The sequence below is a fragment of the Mycetomoellerius zeteki genome, unplaced genomic scaffold (genome assembly GCF_001594055.1).
Source record: "Mycetomoellerius zeteki isolate Tzet28-1 unplaced genomic scaffold, Tzet1.0 scaffold206, whole genome shotgun sequence".
NCBI lineage: Eukaryota > Metazoa > Arthropoda > Insecta > Hymenoptera > Formicidae > Mycetomoellerius > Mycetomoellerius zeteki.
In genome coordinates, this window is record NW_017257021.1 from 703,272 (window position 1) to 731,119 (window position 27,848).

The 27,848-nt window shown below is 34.5% G+C and overlaps 1 protein-coding gene across 1 annotated transcript in view; it reads right to left on the bottom strand.

Annotated features, from left to right (window-relative positions):
• LOC108722495 (uncharacterized) overlaps positions 1 to 10,008 on the bottom strand; it is a 39,658-nt gene extending 29,650 nt beyond the window's left edge. Inside the window, exons 1-3 of the mRNA XM_018447641.1 lie at positions 9,898 to 10,008; positions 9,075 to 9,190; positions 4,858 to 4,960 (exon numbers count right to left, since the gene is read on the bottom strand). Coding sequence (XP_018303143.1) covers positions 4,858 to 4,960; positions 9,075 to 9,190; positions 9,898 to 10,008 — 330 coding nt within the window. The remainder of the gene's footprint in view (positions 1 to 4,857; positions 4,961 to 9,074; positions 9,191 to 9,897) is intronic.
• Between the last annotated feature and the right edge of the window lie 17,840 nt (positions 10,009 to 27,848).

Sequence of the window (27,848 nt, forward strand, 5' to 3'; positions counted from 1 at the left end):
CTCGTAACGATTTCAGTTTCCCTGCTGCGTCCATGAGCACGATAAATCGTACAATACGCATCAAACGCGCACATTCGAATTCACGCTTAGCTCGCGCGCGAACATCTCATATGCAACGACGCGTGCAAATACGCACGCGCGCACGTGTTACTTAAATCATTCATGTACTTGTAACACAAGTATTGGTCCATGCGTGCAAGCATATATATACACGCATATACACGTGAGCAAAGAGATGCCTGAATAGATAAAGGGAGATATGAACCGAGCCCCTAAGCTCGTTGCGCTCGACGAAGGATACGAATGTATTCTATAACTGACCGAAAGCACTGGACTTCCTACGATTGTATGAGTTATTATTGCTAGATTATGCTAATTTCACAAAAGAGATGAAGGCTCGCGTGGATGTGCTCACGAATGCGTATCGTGTTGCTCTTTTCGTTGGCGCATCACTGTTAACTAGTAGGTATTCCCATTGAGAGATAATTAGAATAAAATCGAAAGATATCTTTAGGATGTTCCTTATCCCTTTTTTATATTATATACAATTTTTTATATTTTAATCTTTTTCTCTTTAAATTAGAAGTGGGATAATAAGTGTAGGTAATTGCAACAAGATATCGATCTGTTATAAGAATATAATAATTTAGTTAAATGATACAGAAAGATAAATAATTAAATAATCATCGATTTTCATTGTGGAAATTATTCAATTAATTAATCGCTAACAGCTAGACATTGCATCGTTATGTCGAATATTATACGTATATATTTTTTTAAATTCATATTTTTTTTAATTCTTTACTTTTTGATTATAATAGGTGTTATTATAATTATTATTCACATATTTTCGTTTTAATATATCGAGAGGATAAGTTTTATTGAAAAGTACTCTATATATGTTTGCATTGCGGAGATGTATGTGTAGATAGCAGTCGCAAAAGAATTAGTCATCCAACATTTTATGGTCGCGTCGTGCATATTGAACATTTATGCTCCAAGTCGGAATTTAAATTATATCGCACCATAGCCAATATAAATTCGACCTAAATAGTATATTTATGATATATACGATAAATAAGTCATGATGCATTTTATACGTATAATAATGATTTGGAGTTTATCTCGATTCGCGCATCGCAGTTTAAAAAATGTGAAACGCACGATAATAAAATTACAGCTTCTCCACAAGCAAGTCCAAGCAATTGTTTCGCTTGCTGCAATACAGTGTTAAATAAAACGGAAATTACTACACTTGTATGTACATTACTATATCATTATAGAAGTATTGCCCAATTGGAGGATTAATATTTTTTATATTTTACTAATTCGCATAAAAGAAAGGAGAATAATCTCTGAAATGGAAAAATGCAATTTCTTTCTTATGCGAATCTTTTAATAGAATTGTTTTCAAAGTATAACAATTTAAAAAATACTTGGAGGCAATATCAAGAACATAATCTGTGATGAAACCTCGTTACATCATATTATATAATCAAATTGAGTCAGTTACAAATATTGCGTTATGACTAATCATGCGCATATGTCACTGTAGATAGATTTGAAGAATTCGAAAGAAACTTCTTTGCAATAAAAATTTCAATCCATATACGTGTTTGTTATAATTAAAAATCTATTTTGACAGGTGTGCAGATAAATACATTTGTTCCACTTTAAGATACGTTTTGCTATTTTCAATTGTTCGACCGAGTGTCTATAAGGTATTTTTGAGAAAAATGGTTCTCAAGAAAAGATATCTAGAAGATCATTGAGATGTTATCTTGGCTCTCTTGGCAAGAGAACTTTTTCCGAGAGATGTGACTTCCCTTCAGATTATTATCAGCCGAATATCATAGCAGCGCAACATCGATTACATTCACGCAATCACCGGAAGTTTCCAAACGCCACCGGAACCGGAATGTGTACAAGTGCTCATTGCCAAAGCTTCGTTATTGCAAATCAGACTATCTTAGTTTGAGCGAAGTTCAGCGATAAGTCAACTTGAATCGCCAGTTTCGTGGTAGCACGAGTGTCAAATCAAACTTGGTCAGCATAAACTTTTATTGACGAAGTTCAGCGGATCTGAACTACCCTGAAAAGAAACTTTAACGAGACTGGATTAGAAGCACCGCGTTATTTAAAAATATCTATGACTAAATATTTATTAAATATTTTTGGTAATTTTTCTTTGACACATGATACACGAGCATTGTTTATTATGTCACTTAATAACGAATCTTTAAGTTGTCACTTTGTTTTCTATCACGCGTTCCTTTATTGTAAATTGATACGAACTTTATTAAAACGTTTCCATTAGATTTTCCAAATCGCGCTGACGGATGCACCGTGTTGCATCGTAAAACAGATGGTGCATGGATATAACCGTCGAAATAAAACTTTAATTTAAAATCGCAACTTCTTGGAGCACTGACTCCGCTTATTAAAGATTGTCGCGATACCATGCTGATTATGAGTGCACCAACCTATTATCCTGTCTATCGTAATCGCGCATTCTTGCTAACTATTTGCGGACGTTATACTAATGTGTATGTGTGTGTGATCGAGATTGAGAAAATAATCGCTGTTAGAATGTTGCACACTTGTGCAGTTGCACAATTACACGGAAAAAAAAAGATTAGCTGCCACAGCTAAAAATTAGGTATGGCAGCTAAATTCAATAGCATTATATGGACACCTAATTTGCGTATTTGCGAGATCTAATTTCCATTAGCTGTGAGGCCTAAATATTATCATTGTAACAGACAAGCATTTTGCTATTATGTCGATGTATTGATCATTGCAGCAAACGTTTTCTGTGTAACAGACAATTTGGTAACAAGTACAGTTTCAGCAAACCATATTTAACTGTGGTAGAGACAATTTTCTTTTACACGGACATATCCGATAACTTTGATAACTAACTTCATATTGCTAAATAAATCGATCTGTAACAGACATGCATATTTTGCTATCACGTCCTTATATTAGCTACAGCAGCAAATCCTTTGTATGTATTAGCAAATTCATAGCTATAGTAGCTAATGCAATTTCAGCTAATCAGAATTAGCTGTAAACCAGAAACATTTTTTTTCCGTGTATGCAGAATTAAATTGTTATCGATAATTTTTCGCAGCATTCATCCGCACAAGCAATTTCAATGGAATCTGTAAAATGCCGGTAGCACGAATTATATGTATATAAAATGTTTGTGGATATCCCGTGCATGATGAGAAATTTTTATGGCGATGCTCAATCGTAACATAGGTATTCGCGGAAATCTTAAACATACATTAAACTAAAAAGTCAGCGTATGTAAGATAACATAATAAAAAATAAAAAGCTTCCTAAGCTTTTCACCCAAAGCTTCACTTTTCTTAATTATCCAATCACAGCACGCAACCGCATAATTACTTCAAGGACCTTCGTTTAATTTTCAGTAATATGTAACTCTCTATGTCATTATGAGTAATTTCATGTTACGATATGATTAGATTGGTAACACGCAAAATTCTTACCTTGAGATGCTGCAAAGGATACTTCATTATAATTAAAGCGTTTCTTAGAATCCGATATCCAGTATTCGGTAATTTTACGGTTCGGTGCATTCCTAATTTTTATAATATATTAATTCCATTATGTGACTTTAATTTCTAAAAATTTTGTTGAATTCATGTTGTTCTCAAAATAATTGATTCGAGTGAAGCAAGCGCCAATTTATTTTACTAGCGGTAAATTATAGTCTCAATTTCGCTTTCGATTAGTTTAATGATCTTCTCAACCGCGATTCTGTTACGCCGAAACATTGCGGCGGTTAAAACGGAAAATCATCCGTGATGAAGCGAATTAGCCAGTAAGTCCATAAAGAAATCTAGCATGAAAAAACGACGAAGAGAGAAATTTCGCTATTGCTCACTCGTACAATCGTACTTAAGAGAGTGTGATTTGTGCGCGTAATATTCAAACATAATTGATAGTCCAATGACATGCAAAATTAATATCGCTAACATGTACATTTGCAATAAAAAAAGAGCATACAATTGCAACACATTACATCAACTTTTTGCCACAAGAAGATTTATTATTATTCAGCTTTTTTTAAAAAACTTTTTAACTAGTTTCTTATGTTTTTTCGTGCACGCATGCGTACGTATCTTTCTGTTTATTTAATATTCTTGTTGATACTCCTAGTTATACGCTCTCCTAAATTATTGAATTTTCTATCGAATTATAAAAAAAATTCAATAATCAAATGTTTATTTTATTGTAAAAATAAATAAAAAAGCTACAATAGACATAAAAAGTAAATTAGAAGAAAATGTGTTTAGAAAAAATTTTTCAACAAAGCAGAAATTCTCGAAGCTAAGTTTTGACAATTAATATTTTATTTTATTAGAATCTCACTCGTTAAGACGCGGAGAAAGATGTAACAGTCGGATTGATCACAACAGGGAAGAGAGTGCAACGAACGAACTTTCCTTGGCCGTTTCAGTTTCAGATGGCTGACTGTTGTACCAGAACCGATACGGATTTTCTGGGTCGAGCCTCTCACTGGCCTACACTACAATCGCGGGCAAAAGTGACCATTGAAATCAGTCAGTGTACTCTCAGGTGAATGGATAGCTAATCCTGGATCGAATGTATTTTCACCTTCAACAAGGATACCGGAGATCGCGTATTAAATTATTCTCTCTTTCCCGATTGTTCTGACTTTCAAGGACTCTCCGCATTAACAAACATAATATCTTAGAAATTATTTTATATATTATTTTATAGATCACTCAATAAGTTTCGCAAAGCTTATTGAGTAATCCTTTGCACGTTTGAGTTAAATAAATAAACTTCTCATATAAATCTTACCTCCAATTGTACTCCGAAAAGATCTCTTGATCTTCCAGGTCTAGGAGCATTCAATTCTTGCATCTCGGCTTCTCGTTCTACCAATCCCATTTCTTCAAGATACCTAAAAACACAAAATTTAAAGACAATATTTAAAGTCTAATTACATTTTAATTTAAATTAAGTTCTTTCTATTTTTATTATCAACAACAGACAATCTGTCTTAAATGAATATGATAGAAAAATATTAATATAGAAATCAATATTCCAATATTACGACAGCTTTTCCAAATTAATGCATATTAAAAATATGTTATAAAATCTTTCATCGATTGGCAACGTTTTTTTTATTAAAATAATGTACGGTATATGTATTTTATTAATCGCGATAGCAACAAAATAGCGCTAATAGTAACGTTACAGTGACTGAGTTTAACAAATACGCTTTTCTCTCTCCATAAGGTATTACATTCGCTTCTAGTTTCTTCTACTTTCATGAAACGGTTAAGTATCATAAAGATGATATATAATATATCATAAAATGATATATGTGGCGAAACTAAATCAGAAGTTTTCTCAAAGAAACTATAATAAACTGATAAAATAAACCAACTGTAACAGAAACAAGGTGAGTTTGATACACGAAGCATTCTGCAGTGAAACATGAATCATTCGACGGAGAAAGACATAACAGTTATAAACGCATAAATGTCCATAAGCATGACATGTTCCGAGACAATCTAGTTTTTATGAAAAGGAAATTATAAAATAATAAAAATCATATCAAGGTAGTCAAAAAATCTTTTCCGATAAATATAAATATATTTTTAAACAAAAAATTGGTAAAAATTTATAAACTTTTGACGATGATGTATAATGTGTGTAAAATAGCAGAAAGGCATTAATTTATATCGACTTTAATATATAACAAGAAATCATAATCAATTTAAATGTTAAAATGTGAATATGTATCTTAAAAATATTATCACTATTAAGTTTATTTTATTGTTACTCATTATATAATAATTTTATTTGGTTATATTATTATAATGTAAAAATTTTGGTATAAAATCAAGGATGTTTTGGCTATATATACAAGTATTAAAAGTATTAGCTAAAAAAATCTGCTAATCTCAACATCAATTAATATTCGCCAAAAAATTTTCATCATGAATACGTCCTGAAATAATCTGGAAAAAAAAACAAAATAAATAATTTGGCTTATAATGGCTTTATACAGCAAAATGACCATATTTTGCCGCAGTTTTAGGTAAATAATTTTAAACGAAAGTAATTTTTTCTTGTACAAATATTTATTAGTATATATATAAAAAAATGGATTTAATTCATAATGCTACGAGTATCATAAAATTTGCGCAAATAAATAATATTATTATAAAACACAATTTTAAGGGGATCCTAAAGACGATTAGTCACATTGTAAATAGCACTTACACACAGACGATTTACACACAGACGATTGACATTGATATATCATTACGTACTACTACATCAATATCTCACGCACATATATACACATAAAATTTCGTATAACAATAACGTTTTTTAATTAAACGTCTAAGTCCAATTTTGAAGACTCCACGTTGTTTCTTCGTGCAAACTACTAGTCTGTAGACTACTATTTCGTAAATACAGATTGCATAGCTTTCTTATTATGGAGCAAATGTTATCACGACGTGACAGCTCTGGAGCGTCGTTGGACTAAGAAATGGTAAAGAAGATCTCAATTTCGACATTTTTTGTCGTGCTCGGCATAAACTCCATTTCACAGACACGTATTAATGGATATACTTTAATCCTGGAAAACGATTTTCGAATCAGTAAAAGAGGAAAAAAGTAATTGTTATACAAAAATTATACGGTTTACCAGTATATGATAATACAGACGACTTTAGGATCCCTTAAGAATCAAATAAATAAAAAAATTGAATAACACTCTCTCTCTCTTAAATACATGTATAAAAGAATTGCTCAAATTTTACACTGATACTGAAACATAAAAATAAAACAATTTATAAAGTCTTTTTGGAGGAATTCAATTAATCTGTATTCTGAAATTCTTATTTTCTCTTCTCTACTAAGCGTGCAAAACTTAGAAAGGTTACGCTCTAAAAACAATTACGACGCAGGGTCATTACTGCGGCGCGGCGCCGGGAATACCACGACGCCCGCGCCGCGCCATCGTCAAAGCGTGCGAAACACTGCGCATTGTCTGGCAATCCAACCCCGAGAAAACAATAAAGCCAAGAGTGAAGTGCTACGACTCACAAGAAGAATCGACTGTGACGGATATAACACTGGCAAAGTTTCTCGCGACGTGAATCATCGGTAGTGTTGAAGTATTCGCGGATCGGTGGAGGCAAATCGTGATTTCAACAACGTTAGAAAAGCGAATCGCGTGATTTTGCGAGTCACGATAAGCGTCTTGATTCAAAGAAGAGGATCGATGCACGGCTGGAGGAAGAGATAGGACGGGAGGAGGCAACGAGTCAGCAGGATGCACCGCAACAATGCGTCTGGGTAACGCGCACGAACAATGGACGATATGCGGCGCGTACGTCCTTGTACCGTTATCTCGTTCTCCGCGGGATTATCCGCTAATTATTTGCAATTAATCGCAAAATGTGCGCACGATCCTGTGCGCGCGCGGCCGGGAGCGACGCTCTAGGACAGCGTCCTAGTCGTCCTCCGCCATGGCCGCATGGACGCCGGGCGACATCGAGGCATGGGTGCGGATGACGGTCTATCTATCACGTTACTACATCGGTTGTTAACGCTATAACGAACGTCGTTGTGCGCCGAACGTAATTGCTTTCACCGCATAATTTGTAATTGCATTATTATCTCATTTCTGTGAGCGTTTTAATGCGTTGCGCAATTAGGCAGATACATAATTAATCGTTAGCGACTGCTAGACTATCTTGTTCCGCGCCTTATCCTACTAGCACATCGCGTCGTATTACTTTGCTCTGCAAAATGATTACATTCGCTGTAATTTTATTACGTCTCACGTAAAATCGTTTCTTTTATATTATATACACATTTCCTTCCTTACTGTTGAAATTGAATTCACTGATGTCACTAACGTTGCGTCCGTATCGGCTCAAAGATTAAACAGTTTAGAAACCAGTTTATCCTTCAAACCTTTCGTTTAAATTTTTTTTTAAACTTAATTTAGTTCAGTTTCAAATGCTACTTCTTCTAGTTCTGTAATTTTCAACTGCAAATTGGTACTGGTTGCTCCACTTCCCATGACGATCAAGTTAATTGAGGAGTAAAACTTCCCGTTTTTTCTGACAGGAACGTAAAGGGAAATAGAGTCATCGGTTACCAACGGTACAAGCTGTGTATAAAAGGATTTATAGAGCTTTCGCGTAGCGAGAGGATTCTCTCGAGCACACGGTGCCCACACGCGTGAAGCTAGAAGCGGAAGCAGAAAACGACGATGCACGCTGGAGGAGGCGAGTCAGTCCTAACGGGATCGCGATACGGATCATTAGCGCTGTTTAATCTACGAGCGAGCATTCTAACGCAACCGCGCGTCGCGTCGGAGCAGCGCGTCGGAGCAGCGCGTCGGAGAATCACGCGGTGTATTGTAAAATCAACTGCGTCACGGGAAAGAATCCTCTTCCTTCAATTTCCGCGCCGGCGAAGCGTCTCCTGAGTCATCATCAACGTCACGTGATTTCCGCTACTGTGAAACGTCAGAGTTTTACGAACTACGATTTACTGCGACGCGCAATGTCCTGCGTGTATGTCGTCGTGTAATGCCGTCTTTTCTTCTGCTTCCTCAAAAACTTGTTTGATCTAAGAAGACTAAAACGTAGTTGCTAAGAAACCATCAGAAACGCACAATACTTCGTTTTGCTACATTCACTCAGATATCAGCTAATTGCGCAAAACGATTATTAGCGATGGATTCTCCAATCGATAGGAAAGGATGTTTTTGTAAGAGAAAGAATAATTAAAGTCGCGGATACCGTTAGTATCACGCAGCATTCCCTAGTGTAAACAACGCCATCGAGCGTCACCCCTGTCATTGTCATATCCGATGCGAATGCACCGTCTAGGTCTACCGGACGATGAGCAAATAATAAGCAATAATGACAACGTGGTGGATGTTAAATGTGCCAGCACATCATGGCCGTGGGTCTAATCGTAACCGGCGATCTTGACGAGCCATATCATTGCAACTGCCATCCCTCTTTTACACTCACTTATCTTTTACCCTTGGCCGCATGTAAACGTCATACAATGGTAGCTCGACATTAACATTTACTTCATATAAACCCTCGTCCTCCTCGTCTAACGAAACATGGTCTAATAAAAAAAGCTGTTGATAGAAGTCAATTTTGTAATATCGTAAGTTTCAATCTTTAAAATTAGAAATTAAAAATTTATATAGATATACTTAACAGTACTTTCGATTCGTATGATAAATTCCCTTCTTAAATTTTACATTTTATTTTAACGCGTTTTTTCTTCTTTTCTTTTTATAAAAAGAAACAAACGGCGAATTTCCGCTTCGTAATGAGAGTATAGGCTTATCACGATGCACAAAAGCTTATCACAGGTAAAATACATACTCCTAGAAAATGCAAGGAAGGTTAGTAGGAACAGGCGGGAATATTTTCATGGAATTGCAAGAGCGTGCATTAGCGTGCTCGTCCGTAGCCCGCTTCCGAGAACGCCCACGCGTCCGTTAGCACGCGAGTCGGTTGATTTTGTTAAAGAAGACCATGCAAATGCGCGGTTTGCATTTATTTTCTGCATTTATTTGCGAATGGAAAGGAAACTATCGCGTTGACCATCAGATAAGGAAAAGACCATAAGGTCACCTAGCTTTAATAGCGGTCACGCAGTTCTTTCGATCTCCAACATAACGGGATTAAATCAATCGATCGTTTTTCGTCGAACGTTAATCGCTTCATCAATAGTATCTGGCACTTCTTTCCAGTTGTTAGAGGCAAGATAGACAAAATCAATAAAATCATCATCACGACCGACCCTATCGCTGAAAAATAACGATATTAACATTACCGGTAGTTTCAAGTAGGTCGCAGACTGTTGAGATAAACGAGCCGATCGAGACCAGTGACCACTCCTTGACCTAGACGTCTCGACATTAACCTGGCCCGACCTACTCTTCATCCTGATCTTGTCGGAGCGCAATGTCACGAGAACGCATGACCATAAAAGTTAAAAAGATTGACCTCTCAAAGGGACAGGTACCATCAGTATCAGACATGTTTTAATTTGTACGTTTACGAGATAACATTATTTAGCGCAGCATATCACGCAATTCTGTTATATAATTACAGTACGAAAAAAAAGATATCTATGATATCTTTAATATCAGCTTACGTATTTCACTTTAATTAAGAAATAGTATAATTATGTACGCAACTTCTATAAATAAATGTGATACATTTCCTTGTAATATACAACTGAATATTTTGTTACATCGTATTCTTTACGTTTTACTGTTTCAATATTTGCAATTAAACTTATAACTTTAAATCAAACTTTTTTGTCGATAATGGTTTTCCTCTCTCTCGTTTATATAATACACACTAACTACACGAGTGCTTTCTTATTTTGATTTTGTTTTTATCCTTATTATGTGTGTATATTATGCTTTTTTATCTAATACAAAATAAACTATTTAGGAACAATTTTTTATCAAATATCTAAATCTATTTTCATAGTAATCTTTAATGTAACAACTGCTTTAAACATTTTACATCTGAGCTATAAAAAATTAAGTAAGAATAGCTTTGAATGTAATAGCCATATGATGACTATTATATAACAATACCATTCGCGAATTACCCATAAATCCTTCACCCTTCCGCGAGAGGTATTATTTATTATTATAGCACGAGTCTCTCTTGAAAGGTTTGTATCCTATACACACCCATGAACATATCATTATTATAATACTTTTCAAGAAGAGGGGAAGATAAAAGAAAATGAAAGTACCAAAGTATATATTAAACAAACGGTATCTAACGATAAATATTTTTGCACAAATGTTTCTCTTATTTCTGTTATTTTTGCATTTGTATCTTCGCATTAAAAACAATGAAAAATAGCAGATAGAAGAAAAGTAGGTATTTGTTAGATACATGCTGAATACAGTTTCTTTGGAAGAATCTAAACCAACTCATACAAGATAAAATAAAAAAAAATTATAAAACATAAATTTATCCTAAATACGTGACAGCGTAACATCAATTTTATGTAAGGTAACTCGAAAAAAGTATTTTCTTCTTATACAAACAGAACAAAAAATAAGAAAAAATGGCAAAGAAAAATAACATTAATATTTAGAATTTAGACCATCAAATATGCGATAATAATTACCTCAAATAAGATTCTATTTCGTAAGTTTTTATATACGTGGCATCTTTCATCACTTAAATGCTATCGAACCCTCATAGCGACCACGAACAGCTCTAATAGAATGCAAAAGGGTAACCGTTGACAATTCGTTAAAATGCCAACGACAGGCTGACTTATACGTAGCAGATGTTGATTCAGTTCAGACTAAAAATAAACGACATTTACGAAGAACTTAGTCAACTATTTGTCTATGAATTTTGGAGATTAATTCCATCATTTAGAAATTTTTTAGCTAATACATTTGTTTTTTATATTTATAATGCATGTTAATCAAATTAATCGAATATTACAATATCATAAATGCTTTTTTTCTTCTTAAAATTTTTATCGGTATTAAAAAAATATGTTCTGATTATATTTTATTGGTGAATATTATTCACCGAAAATTAATTATTTCATTATTGATTATTCTATTGACGAATATTATCCATCAAATTTAAAGATCAGTGTCGTTTTCCAATTTGTATCTAAATATATGTCAAGATAATTTTAGGTCTTATGAAAACGCAACTAGATATTTTTATTATATTATATTATTTGTTAAATAGTCTTGAATTGCTTCAGCAAGAGCAAGTAGCATTTACAAGAGATGATAAATCCTGTTTAAAAAATTTTTACTAAAAAAACCTTACCCCGGATTTAAGCTTTTTTAGCATAGTATATTGCAGTCGAAAACCACAAGTGAGAAAGCTATAGGAAAGACAAAAATCTGTGAACGTCATTTCGTCGATCGTGTCGTAAAGTCTCTCGCAATAAGCAAGCAATAAGTTGTGATGTACGTGTGTGTGTCTTTTCGTCCTTCTATATCTCTTACTTTTTTCACTTCGATGTCCGTGCGTCTCTTCGCTCGTACAAGGATCGTACGTGTATGAGAAAAGTAAACCCGCTTTATATGCGTTTACATGGGAGGCAGTATCGACACCTCATAAACCAGGAGGAAGTCGTACCTCTCGGCTACACGTGTGCACCTTAATAAAACGAATATATTTCGTCGTTGTCATCGCTCGCCTGTATGAGCACACGAAAATATCGATCAGTCGTATTTCGCAGCGAGTTTATACGAAAACATCCTTAACAATGGAATAATAAAAGACGACTGATGCCGATAATCATATTTATACTACCTTATACTATTTAACATTGCACATTTAAGCATATTTGTACTGCTTACGAATAAAATTTAATAATTGGTTTGACAAGTCGTTTTAAATTCTATTTAAAGTAATGTAATTCGATACTCTTGTTTATAATTATTTTTTCTTAATTATAAGTCCTATATTGATTTTCATTCATTAATTAATTTATTTATTTATTAAACAAAAAGAACAATTATAATCTATATGATACAAAGTGTGAAGTAGGAATAAGAAAGAAAGAACTTTAAATAAAAGAAGAGAAAGCGGTCACTGGTTGGTCTTCAAACGAAAAAAATACATGAGAAAACATGAACATGGTACACATAGCATCGGCACCTCGTAAACAAGAGTGTTGTCTCATTGTCGGGTGTGCATACTGTAATAAAATGACTTGATGAGGTGCATCGCCATCGCCGTGCGTCTTCGCAGTGTTTCTTCCGGAACATGAGCTCTTAGCTTTAACACGAAAAGAAACGCATAGGAAACACGTAGACACGACGTGTATGCGTTTAACTAGCAGACACCTTGCCATCGTCGTTGTAGCACCGAGAGCGGACAAGAATCGCGCTTCGCTTGCACACATGATTACGCTTCGAGTCTCTTCGGCAACGAGCGCAAAAGGATCGAAAGACCGTGAGTGTCGGCAACAAAAGAGAAAGAGAATGAGCGAGGTCGATGATCCTTGACGAAAGCTTCGCGACCTTGTCCGAATAAGCATTGATTCGCATCAAAGGTTGATTACCAGAATGTCAATCGCGCGAATCTGCCAATCTGATCGAATTTTGCTTCGACGTACATAAAACCGATATTATATTAAAGATCAAATCAACAATTAAAAAATAGAAAAATCGACAATATCATTTGTATTCTTAGAATAATTGATTAATTCTATCAATTTAATTAATTAATCGAATAACTTGACGTAATAACATATTATGCCACGCACAACGAACTCGACAGACAGGTAATTGAAAAAGAACATAAATTATTGAAAACTCCTTCTCTCTATAGCTTTTAAATTTATTAATTGCTCCTCTGCAAGCTTTTTGTAACGATTTATTGCAATATAACCAAGAAAAAACAGATGATTCAGAATCATTTGCGAAATATGTGCCAACAATGATTTAATAATGTTACGCAAATAAGGTGGACGTTTCTAGATAGTTTTTCCACTTGGTACTTTCTTCATCGCACTAATCTTCGTCGATTAAACAAGCGTCTCAAGTTTCACCGAGCAATATTCATCTTCTTGCACCTTCTTCAGCCTACCACCAAGTCCACTAAGTTTGCACGGAGAACGTGGTGCAAAGCGAAGGAAGTTTTCTATCGATCCATGCCGATGTTTTGAGGTCAGGGCGCTGCGCCAGCACTGCGGCTACCAACTACCGAAACCAAGCTTCACCGATGATATCCTCGTCTTTGCCATATCAGACTTCAGATATACTTCAGATACCAATCCGATTTCGACCAAAAGAAATCATTGCAAAATTTTATAATCATACATGTATGTATTGAAGAAATAATCTCTATTGAAATAAGCTATACGGTTATTGACAATTTATAACTTACATTAAAATAAAAAAGATCATAACAAAAATAAAAATTTTAAAAAGGTAATTAAGAAAAAATATTTTTCTTATTTTATTTATTCGAAAAAATAACGAACAAATAATTCTAATTTTATTCAATTCAATGATTTTTTATTCATATCAACATTGAACTGATTTATATTTCAATGAAAAAAAATTTATTTTAATGAAAAAAAATTAATTGTATATAAAATTTAAAAAATTCTGTACATAATTAAATAAATATTATATAATTAATTTTATAAAATAATGCACAAACATTATTAAAAATGTGTATTGAAATAATTTCAAGAATATTCTTTAGCCATTTTTAATACGTTTTAATCTAACACGAATAATGAATAAATGTATGAAAATAATTTTGAAAATAGCGGTCATTGTACCGGCCATTGAATTAAACCGCAAGAGTCTTTCAAAGCACAAAGACCACAACGTTATATATCGCGTGACTTTTCAAGTAAGCTACTTCAAAAAAACCGTCAGGCATAATTTCGCAGGTGCCCGTTGTCGACTGCATTGCGGATGGAATTTTCTTTCATCGCTTGCACGATCAGCGGATTTATGCTTTCTTTGCCAAAATTGTAATCATGTAAATGTGTATAAATTATCTTAAAAGAAAAATTATTTCGATGCTTATTCATGTAACTGACTTGTTAAAATTTAGCAAGAAACATCTACAACAAAGTAATTTTTTTTTTTTAGATAGAAACCGTATTTTATAAAAAAAAGTTTTAAAAAACAAGTATTTATTTCTTACTAATGAATTAAAGAATAAATGTTTTTACATATTTATAATGTTGAACATAAGAGAATAAAAGAAGATATTTTTATTTTCTAGATGTGTGTGTTTATTAACTGAATCATGCTTACTTATTAATATATTTTTTTCAAGAAAATATGCCGAGTAAAAAGATTAGATATATTTATCTGATTGCCGTATGGCAATTTGCAAATTTCTAACAATAAGAACGGTTTCTGCGCAAATTCTATACCTGCTCTTATTACTTTCCATGGCTCAATCACACGCCGCGCGCATATTGTGAAAAAATAAATTCAATCGTACAATTTCTTTTCCTGGAAATATGTAAATACAAAAGACTGTACAACCGCGATAATTTTATTTTATGCGAGCAAAAACGTTCCGATGGAAATATTGTTACATCGATAAATTGGAAAATATCCGCATTCTAACAAGTTTGAAGGCATAACATTGTGCAAGACATAAGATTGATTTATTATGATGAATAATTAGAAAGTAAGTTAGCAGTTCCGTAGCACTATTAAGTATGAGTTGCAATTTATTAAAACTGCTCTAATAAACATAATAAAGAGCTGAAAATTGAAACCAAATGTAAATGTTAGATGTGTGTTATTACAATTATAAATTAAACTACTATTTTACAGTGTTATTTCATAATGTATGCATCTTGTGTATGCTCAATTAAAAATTTATTTAAATTCTAACTTAATTTTAAATAAAATTCTAATAATAAAATAATAATAGCATAATACGTATAAATAAAATTATACATCAATGATGGATTTGAATAATCAATTCAACGAATGAAAGATCTTTCGCTTTTACTACTTTCACATCTGCCTTTTCAGAATAGGTGAGAGTTACCCATTATAAATTTCTTCATCATTACATTTTATTGTCCGTTCATGAAAGAAATATACCCTTCGGTCAACCAATGAAATCATTCAACCTTCAAATATTTAAATTCCGTTTAGAACAACATAATGAAAGTACGAGCAAGTTTTATTTGGGAAGAAAGACAAAACCGGCTATTGCATAGAAGTGATTCCATCCTCTTGTCTGACTCTCTTTCGCACTTTTCCCTCACTGTTTTCTCCGAGCATAGTAGCAACGCGGCGATGCATAACAATTAAAGCTAGCACTGTCTCGCATCAAAAGCATTGCGTTACTTTTTAACGTAGGAATATTTCTAAATTGAGAAACAAAATAAAAGATTGCATCAAACAAGATAAGTCAAGCAAATCTCAAAGATGGATCATAATATTTCCATATATAAACATTGCAGTGGTCAGATTTACATAGAAAATAAACAAGCTTACTCGAATTATAGGAATTGCAACAAGTATTTCGATGAAAGATACAGATGGAATTATTTTGTATTTTCTTATCGGTTTTGTTGGAGTTAATGGGATACTCCACTCTTTGGAAGACGAAATTTTTCCAATTTACAAGACGTTATAGTAGCGCCGAGCACAAAATGATATTTCTCTTAATACTTACTTTACGAGCAATCCTAGCCACGATATCACACTTATAACCGATATTGGAAGGTAGGTAGTTCACGTATATATGTACGTAGATCAGTTCAGACGCTCGACGCATATATCCACGTATAGTGCATACGTAGAAAAAGTTACGTGGAGTATACGTGGACATGAATGACCGCGCGACATATGGCGCCTAAGTACACGCCACCACGCAGTGTGCATATTTTCACTTCTCTACGTCCCTATACTTTCTTCACTATCAAAATGATCGAACGTCCCCTTGTTTTCATTTCCTCGATATACGCCCACGGTTAAAATGATAATGACTCCCAATAGTGATCGATGTGTTATCCTCAAAAACCGCGGGAATTCCGAAGAACACAACGTAGATTGAAATATCATTAACACAAAAGCCTAATTGAAGATATATTTAACATTATTTAAAATTTTAGGAAATTTTAAACAAAAATTATGATTTATAAATGTTGAAAATTTATATTAGACGTGTTTGTAGAAAATATTTTATCCTCACAGTAAATAGTAAAAAATCTCTTCGTTTTCCTTTTTTTTTTCACGTTTTCACTTCTTGTTGCATTATTAACTTTGAATATTGCTAAAAGAATTTACAATAATCGATACGATGGTTATCGCGATATCCTAAGTACCGTCGAGACTTTGAGCAATTTAAACAAAACAAAACTGCATTTACAAGCAGCTTAAAACACCACATCTTAATGATTTTCTTGGTATATGAAACGAAATTACCGATAAGAGTTGGATTCGCTCGGCCCGTCGGAAAAGCACCGGCGCGGCGCGCTTAATAATATTCTCGTGACCCGAGACTGGTTAGTCGGGAACCTCCGGTCTGTTTATCGATCCGTGAACCGAGTCACGCCAACCGACCCTTCGCCTCGAAGATTCAAGCAACGCTAATTCGAATTTCTTTCTTTTTCATGGAAACTGAGGCATATTCTTCTATCTTCCTAAGGAATTAAAAAAATCACCAGTATGCGTCGAAATTTAATATATCCATCTTACTGTTCGAAACTAATATATCGACCAATCTCATATAAAATAAGTTAGAAAAATCAAAAACTTTTTACATACATAGGATCTCCACGTGGACTTATTCCATAGCGACCTCATGTCCCCCATCGATTTCTTTAATTTACAAAAAGGGACATCCCGCGGTGTCTCTTCACGTGTCGCTACTCAGAGAGATCCGACTAAACCCCTCGTTCGAAGGGTTATAAACCACGGGCTACGAGAGGGGAAGTTGCTGCGGAGGTGGGTCACGCAAAGAATGGGCGGAGATTCCAAAAATAGGACCATTACCGATAAGACCTAACCGAGGCGCGCCGCCGTAGGTAGGTAGGTATATACCTACTGCGCGAGCTGGCCGGTGATGGCAGGTGATAAAGCGAGGGAAATGGGGTGAGTTAAGGGTGGAGGTAGACGAGAAGGTGATGATGGCGTTGGCGAAGTCGACGGAGTCGGCGAAGGTGGTCGTTGCTGTTCGCCGGCGATGGTAACAATAGTGGTGAGGCTTCGTAACAATGAGGGAGAGGGGAGGAAGAGGGTAGTGCGTGAATGAAATAAAAGGGTAAGGTTATTCCTGGTTTGATATTACGCCCTATCCACACCTCGACGTTTCCTGTTTGAGAGATTTAATTGGATAGACGACCAAACCAGTTTTGAAATTAGCGAATTTCTTTCCCTTGTATTAAGTACATGGTTATGTATGCGGTCTTATGTTAAAATAATATTTCCATAAGTTAATCTACACGTTGAAGTTTACTGTTAAGTAAACGGTAAGTAGACGAATGTCAACCACTGTGTGTAAATATTATAAATAATTTAATAATAGGACTTGACCGAAAACCTAGATGACTCTACAATTTTTGTAGAAAAGGAAAAACTATTTTTAAGAACGACTAAAATGCAGAGATTTCTTACGTTCTCTGAATGTTCAAGGATACAAAGAGAGAGAAGGAATGAGAAAAGAGACCAGGGAGGAAAAAGGCACAGGAGTTTGAGTGGTGTTCTACGACAGAATCGCGTGACTACTCACGGATCAATAGTTTACTCGTATACGTAGGAACAGGAGTTGGCTTATACGAGCTAGTTTAGACGGTGGTTTCTACATCGAGGGTAAAAAGACAGTGTTGAACAGATTCTTACGGAAGTTCGTATATATAGTTCCCTCTTGATAATATGTTAATAATAATCACGATCCAGCTTTGGATATGAGATTAGCTCTGAATTGTAATTCTTTTCCTACACGTATATCCTGTGTGTATTATGTATTTCGAGATAAAAAATTTAAGATATTATTGTCCCATAAGATTAAGTCACAAAAACTAAGCTAGAATATTTGTTAATAATACATAAATTATAAACCATAACAAAAGAGAGAAAGAGAGAGAGAGAGAGAGAGAGAATCCTAAAAAATTTATACATCTTGTACAGTAATGCATATAAGAATGCGAATTGAATATTATACATATATAAAAATAAATGCTAACCACTAGTGGGGAAAATCAATTTTAATTGTCTATCTAAGCAAAACCAAAAATAATACACGAATCATTGGTATTGAAGAGTACTCACTTTATACAGTTATGCAGAAGAAATAAACTAGAGTTGGATTAGTTTCCAGGAATATTTGAACTAGACGCGTATACGTAGACATTTGTATTAAACGGATCGATTGTCCCAGCGCGCTCTCTCTCTTGTGCTAATTTTCATAGTGGTAGAAAAACTATGTGGTAATAATGTAGCAGGTATTCCTTCCAACGACTGGCGCCACTACGATCCGCCACCCCTTTACCGTCAACTTGTCTTGAATTACAAATTAACGTTGGCCGAGGAAAGTAACGCAGTTACTGTGTCTTCACTAATACTTGTGCGAAACTGCGAATAGACAAAACGACTATGTTATCAAGTATCTAATCATATAATATTACGAAGCGATCTATCTTCAGTTATATAAACATAGTAATTTTTCATCACCTTGATTTCCAGAATAAAAAAAAAATACATATATGATTTTATAGTAGAAGATACTAATTGGCAAAGACATGCTCCAATTATTTGAATTTTGAAACCGTTAACACTTGATATTCTAGGAATATATTAAATAGAAATATGTGTATATGTAAAAAATTATATATTCATATAATTACATATAATTTCTCTTGAGATAATTATTTATATATCAAAAGAGAGAAAGATATGAAATTTTGCAAACAATATTATTATTATCAGAATATTATTATTATCTTTGCAAAATATCAAATAATAATCATTGTCGTATTTCATTATATCGCAATCAGAAAGAATAAAAATCTTTTTTTTCCATCGGTCAAAGCACGTAAGATAATAAAACAAGCATTATTATCATACATGAGCGACGTGAATACATAGATGATACACGTATGCGAGAGAGAAGACGAGCGTAACAGCACAGCCTATCTACCAGCAATAATGGCAGGCTGTATCGATCGCACAAAATGTTCTTGGAAACACGACAAGCTCGAAACTCTTTTTGCTCGTTCGTTTATTGGACGTATGGCGTGCGTACGAGCTTACGAGCTTGCGAGCTCTCCGACACTTCAGAGGGTTTTAGGCTCCTCTCTTCCATCAGTGTCTAGAAATTTTGTAATGCCGAGTTTATGTCACGTATTCTGACACTAATATAAATTATATTCCCATAACTAATTCAAAGCTTCATTTAGCTGCATTAAATATAACAGACACTCCAGAAAATTTAAACGGCTTTTTTCCCACACAAAATGATCTTTTCTACAATTTTAATTAACTTTTAACTGATTTACATTTATTTATTAAACTATTTTTATTTTTATACATATTATGTATATTAATAAAAATATTTTTACAATATTCCCTAACGTTCGCGTTGTTGCAAATATACAGGTGTCTATAAAGTCTGTCCCCACCTCCCATATTTCAGAAACTGTTCAAAATTATGAAAAACTGTGAAATACGTTTGACCGTTTTGAAGAGTTATTCACAATTAGTGCAACTCTTTGAAATGATCAAATACATATTTAGCGATTTTTACTGTTGCTGAAATGTAAGGGATGAAAACAGATTTTAAACACCCTGTATGCGTAGGTGTTGTATTATATTAATTTTAAAAAGGACAATTTTTATTATAATTTAACCATCTCTTGAAAATCTCTAGAAAGATCGTTGAAAATACCGTTTGGTCAACCGACTCGATTAACTCCGTCATTGATTTCCATTGTATCGAGCATAAATAAATTGCCTCTTTTTCTCTCTCTTTCTCTCACCTCCTTTCTCTCTGCCTTGTATCGAATATCCGCCAGAGAGAGAGAGAGAGAGAGAGAGAGAGAGAGAGAGAGAGAGAGAGAGAGAGAGAGAGTATGCGCGTATACGCTCACTCACATTACGCCTGTGTACGCAATGATTGATGGACTTTTTCGTGACGTTTTCTTGGCAAAGGCAGATCGATTCGTAGGCCGGACTCTCGCGCGCTACTATCCTCATGCATTTATTCGCATGTATTAAGGCGCACGTACATGTATATGCGTGAAAATAAGCTCATTTATAACCAAATATTAATCGCGTGATGTTTTATTTCTAACTATTAATCATTTTTCAACGTACACGTAAGCGAAGTAAAACACAAAGAATTGCATTTATGCGTTGTTCTCCGTTCTGCGTTGTTATCAATTGAAATATTTATGCTGCAATAACTACTTCTCATTTGTAATAATTTATTGTAGATAAAATTCTTTCAGATGTTGCAATTTGCACTATACCGTATGCGCTTATTCATTTTTTATATTTCTCTTTTTCATCCAAAATATATAAAAAAAGCTATTAATAAAGATAAATTTGAACTCGGTTTGATATTGATAAAAATGACGCCATAAAAATTCTCTCTTCTTAAACATCTGACTGTTTAAACAGAAGAGTTTGTAGTAATCCGTCGTTTATCAAATCCAAAAAAATCCAAGGAGATAAAGAAGGATAAATATAAATGAAAGATAGTTCTTACAAGCTGAACTCTCACGTTATCGAGATGATCCGACAGCCTACAGATCGGCCAATTCGATTAACACATTTTCCAGAAGTCGTCGTGCTCCAATTCGGGATTACGTTTAAACCTGAAAAGTCAAGCGACTCGCGACCATGCGTGTCGAGTACATACGAACCACTAGACGAGATCATTGTAGTCGCAAGGAAATCGGCCGACGAATTTCTAAAGCAAGATTGGTAACATACTTTCCCAGCAATAGACAAGTTGCATGCAAACAACTCACTTAATGAAAGTGCATTCCAAGGTAAATCTAAATACTTTGACATTCCTTAATATAACATATACTTAAAATTTATGGAGGATATCGTAGAAATCGCATATTTTCTCTGTCAGTCATGTCTTCCATAATAAGTTTAAAAGATATTCTCTTAGCAAAATTGCTTAGAAATTTATCTTCTTTGGTAATTTATTTTCAACATTAAGTATCTTGATAAATAAAGATCATACATAAAAATTATATCAAATTAGACAGAAAAACATTCATACTTTACTCTATCATTCATACTTCACAAAAAGTACGCAATATCTGTATTCGCACAAAGAGAGCTGATATAATATAAATTTTTTGTTTCTCTCTACTTCTCGTATTTCCTTCGTATAATCTGATATTGGTTCTAACCGCGATTTTAAAGAATGCAACTCATAAGGGAAGTTTCACAACTGTCCGGAACCGATTTGATTCTCCATGAAATATGTTGTTAAACACGAAAATTTAAGAGACACGTATTTTTTTATACGTGTCTAACTCATGTTTAAGAAGTGAAATTTCTCCTCCTTTGAAAAAAAAACGGTATTTTTCTTTCGAGGCGAATATCGTCGGAAGTATAAAAGATGGAAAAAATTTTTTTAACTTTTTTGTTTAACAATTGTTAAACAAAAGTTAAAAAATTTTTTTCTTCACAACATTGAAGTACTCTTGAAACCGTACAACTTTTGTTAAAAAAATTTTTTTCCATATATCTTTTATATTTCCGACGATATATGTACTTTCCGAAAGAAAAATACCGTTTTTCTTCAAAGGAGTGTTTCACCCCTTAAACATGAGTTAGGGCACGTATAAAAAAATACGTGTCTCTTAGATTTTCGTGTTTAACAACATATTTCATGGAGAATCAAATTGGTTTCGGACAGTTGTGAAACTTTCCTTGTCAGCATAGAACAGCGATATAACAATTTATCAGAGTGCACACACGAAAGACACACGCGCTTTAAAGTATGATATACAGTGAGAAGAGAAAGGAACGATCGTTACAGAAAGAGAGGTAAAAGAAAACAGACGACGGAGCAGAAGAGGAGAAACCGGAAGCACGGCCGCGTGCGCACTACTTCATTCAGCTCTTGCTTCCATGTTCACTCCTCTGTCGGCTCTGTTTGCCTTTCTCGATCTGCTTTCATGAAATCTACAGTTGTTTCTATTCAACGGTTTCTTCGTTTGCTTATTAGGGAGTTTTTGCAATAACATGGATCCAGATAAGGTAAACGCTAAATCACGTTATCCTTTTCATAATTAATTATTAAGAATAAGATAACGTGACTTTAGCGTTCACCGTATCTGAATAAACGGTATTGCAAAAATTCTCTATTATCTATAACTTCGCGTAATTCTTCACGTTATCCTCGTACATTATCATCATCGTTACCTCTGCGTCCTTCAGGTCCTTCTCTTACATTACCTGACCATTGATTGACATCTTTCCGTATTTCTCAAATATCTTTCGTACATACATCTCCTTCGCTCCGTCATTCGCTCGGAGCGAACAATAGAACGGCGATACCATAATGCATGCCAGAGGGTGATTAATAATTCTGCAAGCGAGTTAGCAGCTACGCAGAGCACGACATCCGAAACATTTCCTGCGACGGCGTTTGCGATTACAAATCATCGTCGAACCACACGTAATACGTCGTCCCACACGTATCGCTCCTTCATGCAATCGCGAGTTTTTTCGTGATTCGCCGCTTCAAGCTGGCAAGCTTAGTGAGAGACATGCATCTTTTAATTCACAATCGATCGATTTGAATTTGCGCCTACCTATATAAACACAAAATCTTGTGTGGCACTTTTTATATCTCTTTAAATAGATTAAAATAAGTAAGTATACGTAAGTTTAATTACAATATAAATCTGATTAAACATAATTTTCTCACTCTATTTATTTTAATATATCCTATATTATATCTATATATATATTTGTAAAACTATCTATTTTTACTATAAATATATAAATTCCAAGACCCTATATATGTGTTTCACTACGCGTCTAGATAAAAAAACACGACGCTGTGCATTATGTTGCTTCACACAGACTGATTTACGATTTAGCTGTACTTGGTAACAGCATCACACAACCATCACTTTTAAATTCTATCTAACGTTATTCGAGTAATTAGCAGTATGCAATTATAACAGTTACATTTAATTGCGACTGTATCTACTCTATAGGTTTTATAAATAAATATACTTCATGCAATCGGTCACGCCTCGGACACACGGAATCGTAAATTTACGGTTGAAATACAACTGGACGGAAGCGGCACACAAGCATCAGGTGCAAGTGGACCCACCTGCTCTACTCGTTGACCCCTTGCTTTACATCTATTCAGTCCTTCACACCTTTGCTGTGCTCTTCGACCACATTTATCACAAATATGTGATAAATATATGATAACCGAAATAATTTCTTTTTAGGTGCTGAATAAAAATATTTGAAATGTTTTTCTGAGTACGTTATTATCGAAAAAATTAATCGACCTTTCTCAGAAATACAATCTTAAACATTTTGATAAATTGACGCGCGATAGATTATAACGCAAAACGCAAAGGAAATTCGATGAACGTTGTAAAAAAAAATGCTTTGTAATATTTTTTAATATCTTTCTATTTTCTTTACTCTCTACTAACTTGACAACAAACTGATAATTAAGATATAAACAAAATTCTTACTAATGGTCTGTTTTCTGTTCCTGCACTAAACTACACTAGAACTCTCTTTCTCGCTTCCTACAAAAATATCAAATATATATATATATATATATACCTATCTCACTTTAAACTCTAAAAGTGTACACTAAAAGTTCAGTCACATAAAACAGACCTTGAAAATTGCATACGTTTCTGCAATAATGGAATTAAAATACTGCAACTATTAACGTACTCAAATCATATACTACCAATATTCAAATTTCAACAGTCATCCTTCGCCGGATTAATGTCAATTGATATCAGTAACGTCATCGATATCTTACACTAAAACATCTGACGTTAAAATGTCATTATTATTGTCAAAACGAATTTCTAAAATAAAGCTCATGTGGCTTTCACTTTTAGACAGATTTTAAAACGAAACGTAGTATGCAAAAGCAATATCAAAAATAATATTTACGTAGAATAAAATAATCTATTTTTTTATTCCAAATAAAACAGAGCATCGGCTGAGTTAAAAAACAATGACGCCTTTGGCATTCACAGTATGCTGACAGAAAAAGTCGAATAAATAACAATTTCATAATAGCCTTAGGCAGATCTACGTACTGATTGTGAAAAAAATTTCTGGTTGAAAATGGATCAACCAGAAAATTCTGATCACATCAATCAGAATTCTGGTTAATTTGACTAGAATTATGATAGAATTAGAAAATTTTAATTTGTCCATTTTCAACCAGAATTCTAATTAATGCAACGAGAATCTTTTTCTAATGCGCCAGAGCGTAATTACGAAACAGAAAGAGGAAGAGAGGGTTATGGTAATGCAAGAGTACATTTGTACTTTCAAGCGTCCGCAACTTTAGCTTTGATTGTTAAGGTACACATACATATACGTATAAACATATATATATAATAATTGTAAAAAAAATTACAGTTACATCCGTCGTGTATTTGTATCTAATAATGAATAAAAATATATTATCACAATTTTTTTTTCATTTTTTTGTATATAAAATTTTATTATCGATATCAAAATTTAAAAGCCTCGAAGTTAATTTCTGATTACACTATTGCAGCGGAGATTAGTTTGAATCTTTGAATAGGTATTGTTCCACTACACCCCCGCCATTCGCTGTATCTCTCAGTCGCTGTCACTCTTCTCTCGTTTGCTCGTCGATTCAAATTACCTCTATAGTATAAACACCGATTCTACCTGCTGACGTCACTTCCCATTTCCGGATTCCGCCTACCCAAGGTAACATTAACGCGATCACTTTGTAGCCAATAAAATCGATCGCCATCAAATGCTAATGCTTTCTTATAATAGTTCAGTTCTCATCTGTAGAAATTTTTATACTTCTTTTATATAGTTATTATAACGTAAACTAATCTACTTAACAGTCAATAGTTTAGCCAAGATGACGGAGCATAATTTTAATATACAATTAATTAATATCCTCGTACGTGTGTTTGTTGTTTAGACACAATTAAAGATAATAATTGCGATTGCTCATTAATGATTTAGGACCTTCCCCAATGCTTAAAATTCATTCCATATGGCTCAACGTGTTGTTTACCCTTCTTTAACTCCCGAACTTGTGGACGCGGAACGTACATAATAGTACATATGTGGGGTACTCCCCTTCTTTCATCCACAAATTTCTTAATTAGTTCGAAATGGACTTTCCATTAACAAGAATACAATACTGCGGTATTGATTTCGGAATTGTTGCAGACATTCTACACGTGCCAACTTTGAGCGAATATCTCTATTTGCGCTGCTATCTCGAGCAGGCTGAAAAGTGCTGGTGCGGCGCGGCAGCGGGCTTTCCGCGAGCGAGGCAATTAATCGTCGCTTTTCTTACCTCGGGCCGTAGCAATCTGATTTCGCGCGTGCACGCACGCATGCACGCACGCACGCGAGTCGCAAGCGCAGGTGTACACGGGTCGGGGTCGACCGAACTACCGTGATCCATAATGACGGCCGGGTGGTGGTCTTGTGTACACGTAGGGCTGGCATGGCAACGGGGTCGATAAATACCCCGGCACGGCACCGACTTCCGATTTCATCGTCGACGCTGCCGTGCCCGGCTCGTCGTTACGCGCGCCGGCATTCCACCCGCGTGCCCTGTAATTCGGCCTTAACGTGGCATTAGCGCCAGGTTTCTTCGCAACGCTCCGGCTCCGGCCCGACCGCCAAGGCTTGTCCACGTTACTTCGAAACCATGGCGATCCGCACCGCGTTACCCAACTACCTCGCTATCGACGTGTTTGCGCGGCTAATTTTCCTGGCTAACGACGCTCGCACGTCGCTCCTGAACTACTCGGAAGTGATGGATCGATCGTCATCGAGGATTCTTTACGGGGAAACCCTCTAATATGACATTGCATATTACATTGTTGCATCCTTCCGCTAAGAAGCCTGCGAGAAATGCATGTGTACAAAATAAGAGCCATTTACTGCTCGCATACCAAAAAGCATAAATCTGTTGATCAACAGTTTAATTATAATCGAAAATTCGCGCGATCAATTAAACACTCAACAATTTCAATCCTTACCGCATACTTTAGAGTATTAAACGCGCGCGTATTTCTCGCTGTCGCTCGTAATTTCTACTTTATATACATCGTGATTTCACACAGGAAATATACTTCCTCCCTCTCACAATCCTGAAAAACTACGCAGGCGAACCTATGACCTATGACGTGTGTAATTTTTGCCCGATCGATAAAAAGCTGCTAAAAGTCAAGAATAAATATGCTCCAATTCTTGCTACAACAGAAATTCGTCGTAAAAATACATATAAAAATATCGCATAAATCTGCTTCGTTTACTCTTAGCACATTATTTTCTATACCTATTTCTCGTAGATTTGTCCTCGGAGCTATCAAAGTTAGAAGATTTCGAAAAAGAAGCGTTCAGTGTTTGCCACGAAAGACCCCGCATTTACAATACCTGTCACGATATCCTTCTCTTATCTGCGCCAGGTGCACGACTACGAGAAAACTGTGGGCAAACTATACGTAGCGCCATGACAAACCGCTTCTTTTTTCCTTTAATCGCACACCCGGAACGCGTCTCTATTCTCACGAGGCAACATCCGATACCTCAACCTCGATAACTATAATCCCACACACGGGGAGTTCTCTGAATAAAGTCGAAGGGAAATCATAGTTTTGTATGACGCATAGCACGACAGATTTAAATGATAAACTGCTCGACAAATTTTAAATATCGAACCAACTCTCTACTATAGAATTTGATTTGACTTAAATTACAATTATGTAAATTCGTAACGATCACTCTCCAATGTGTAAAGAATTATAAAATTTAAATTTACATATAATTTATATTATATACTTTATATGATCAAATATTTTTGAGTGGAAAATTTGGATAATTATGCATGTCAAAATATTTTTATCATATGTAGATAATGCATGAAATATAAATAAAAAATTCCGCCTTTTCGATAAATAAAAAGTTACTTACAATTAGTAAATTCAAGAACACACAAGGTATAGCGTACATATAAAAGTAGATTTTATTATTTCATTTTGTTACTTTATTTCTGCAATTCAGAGAGGATAATACAATC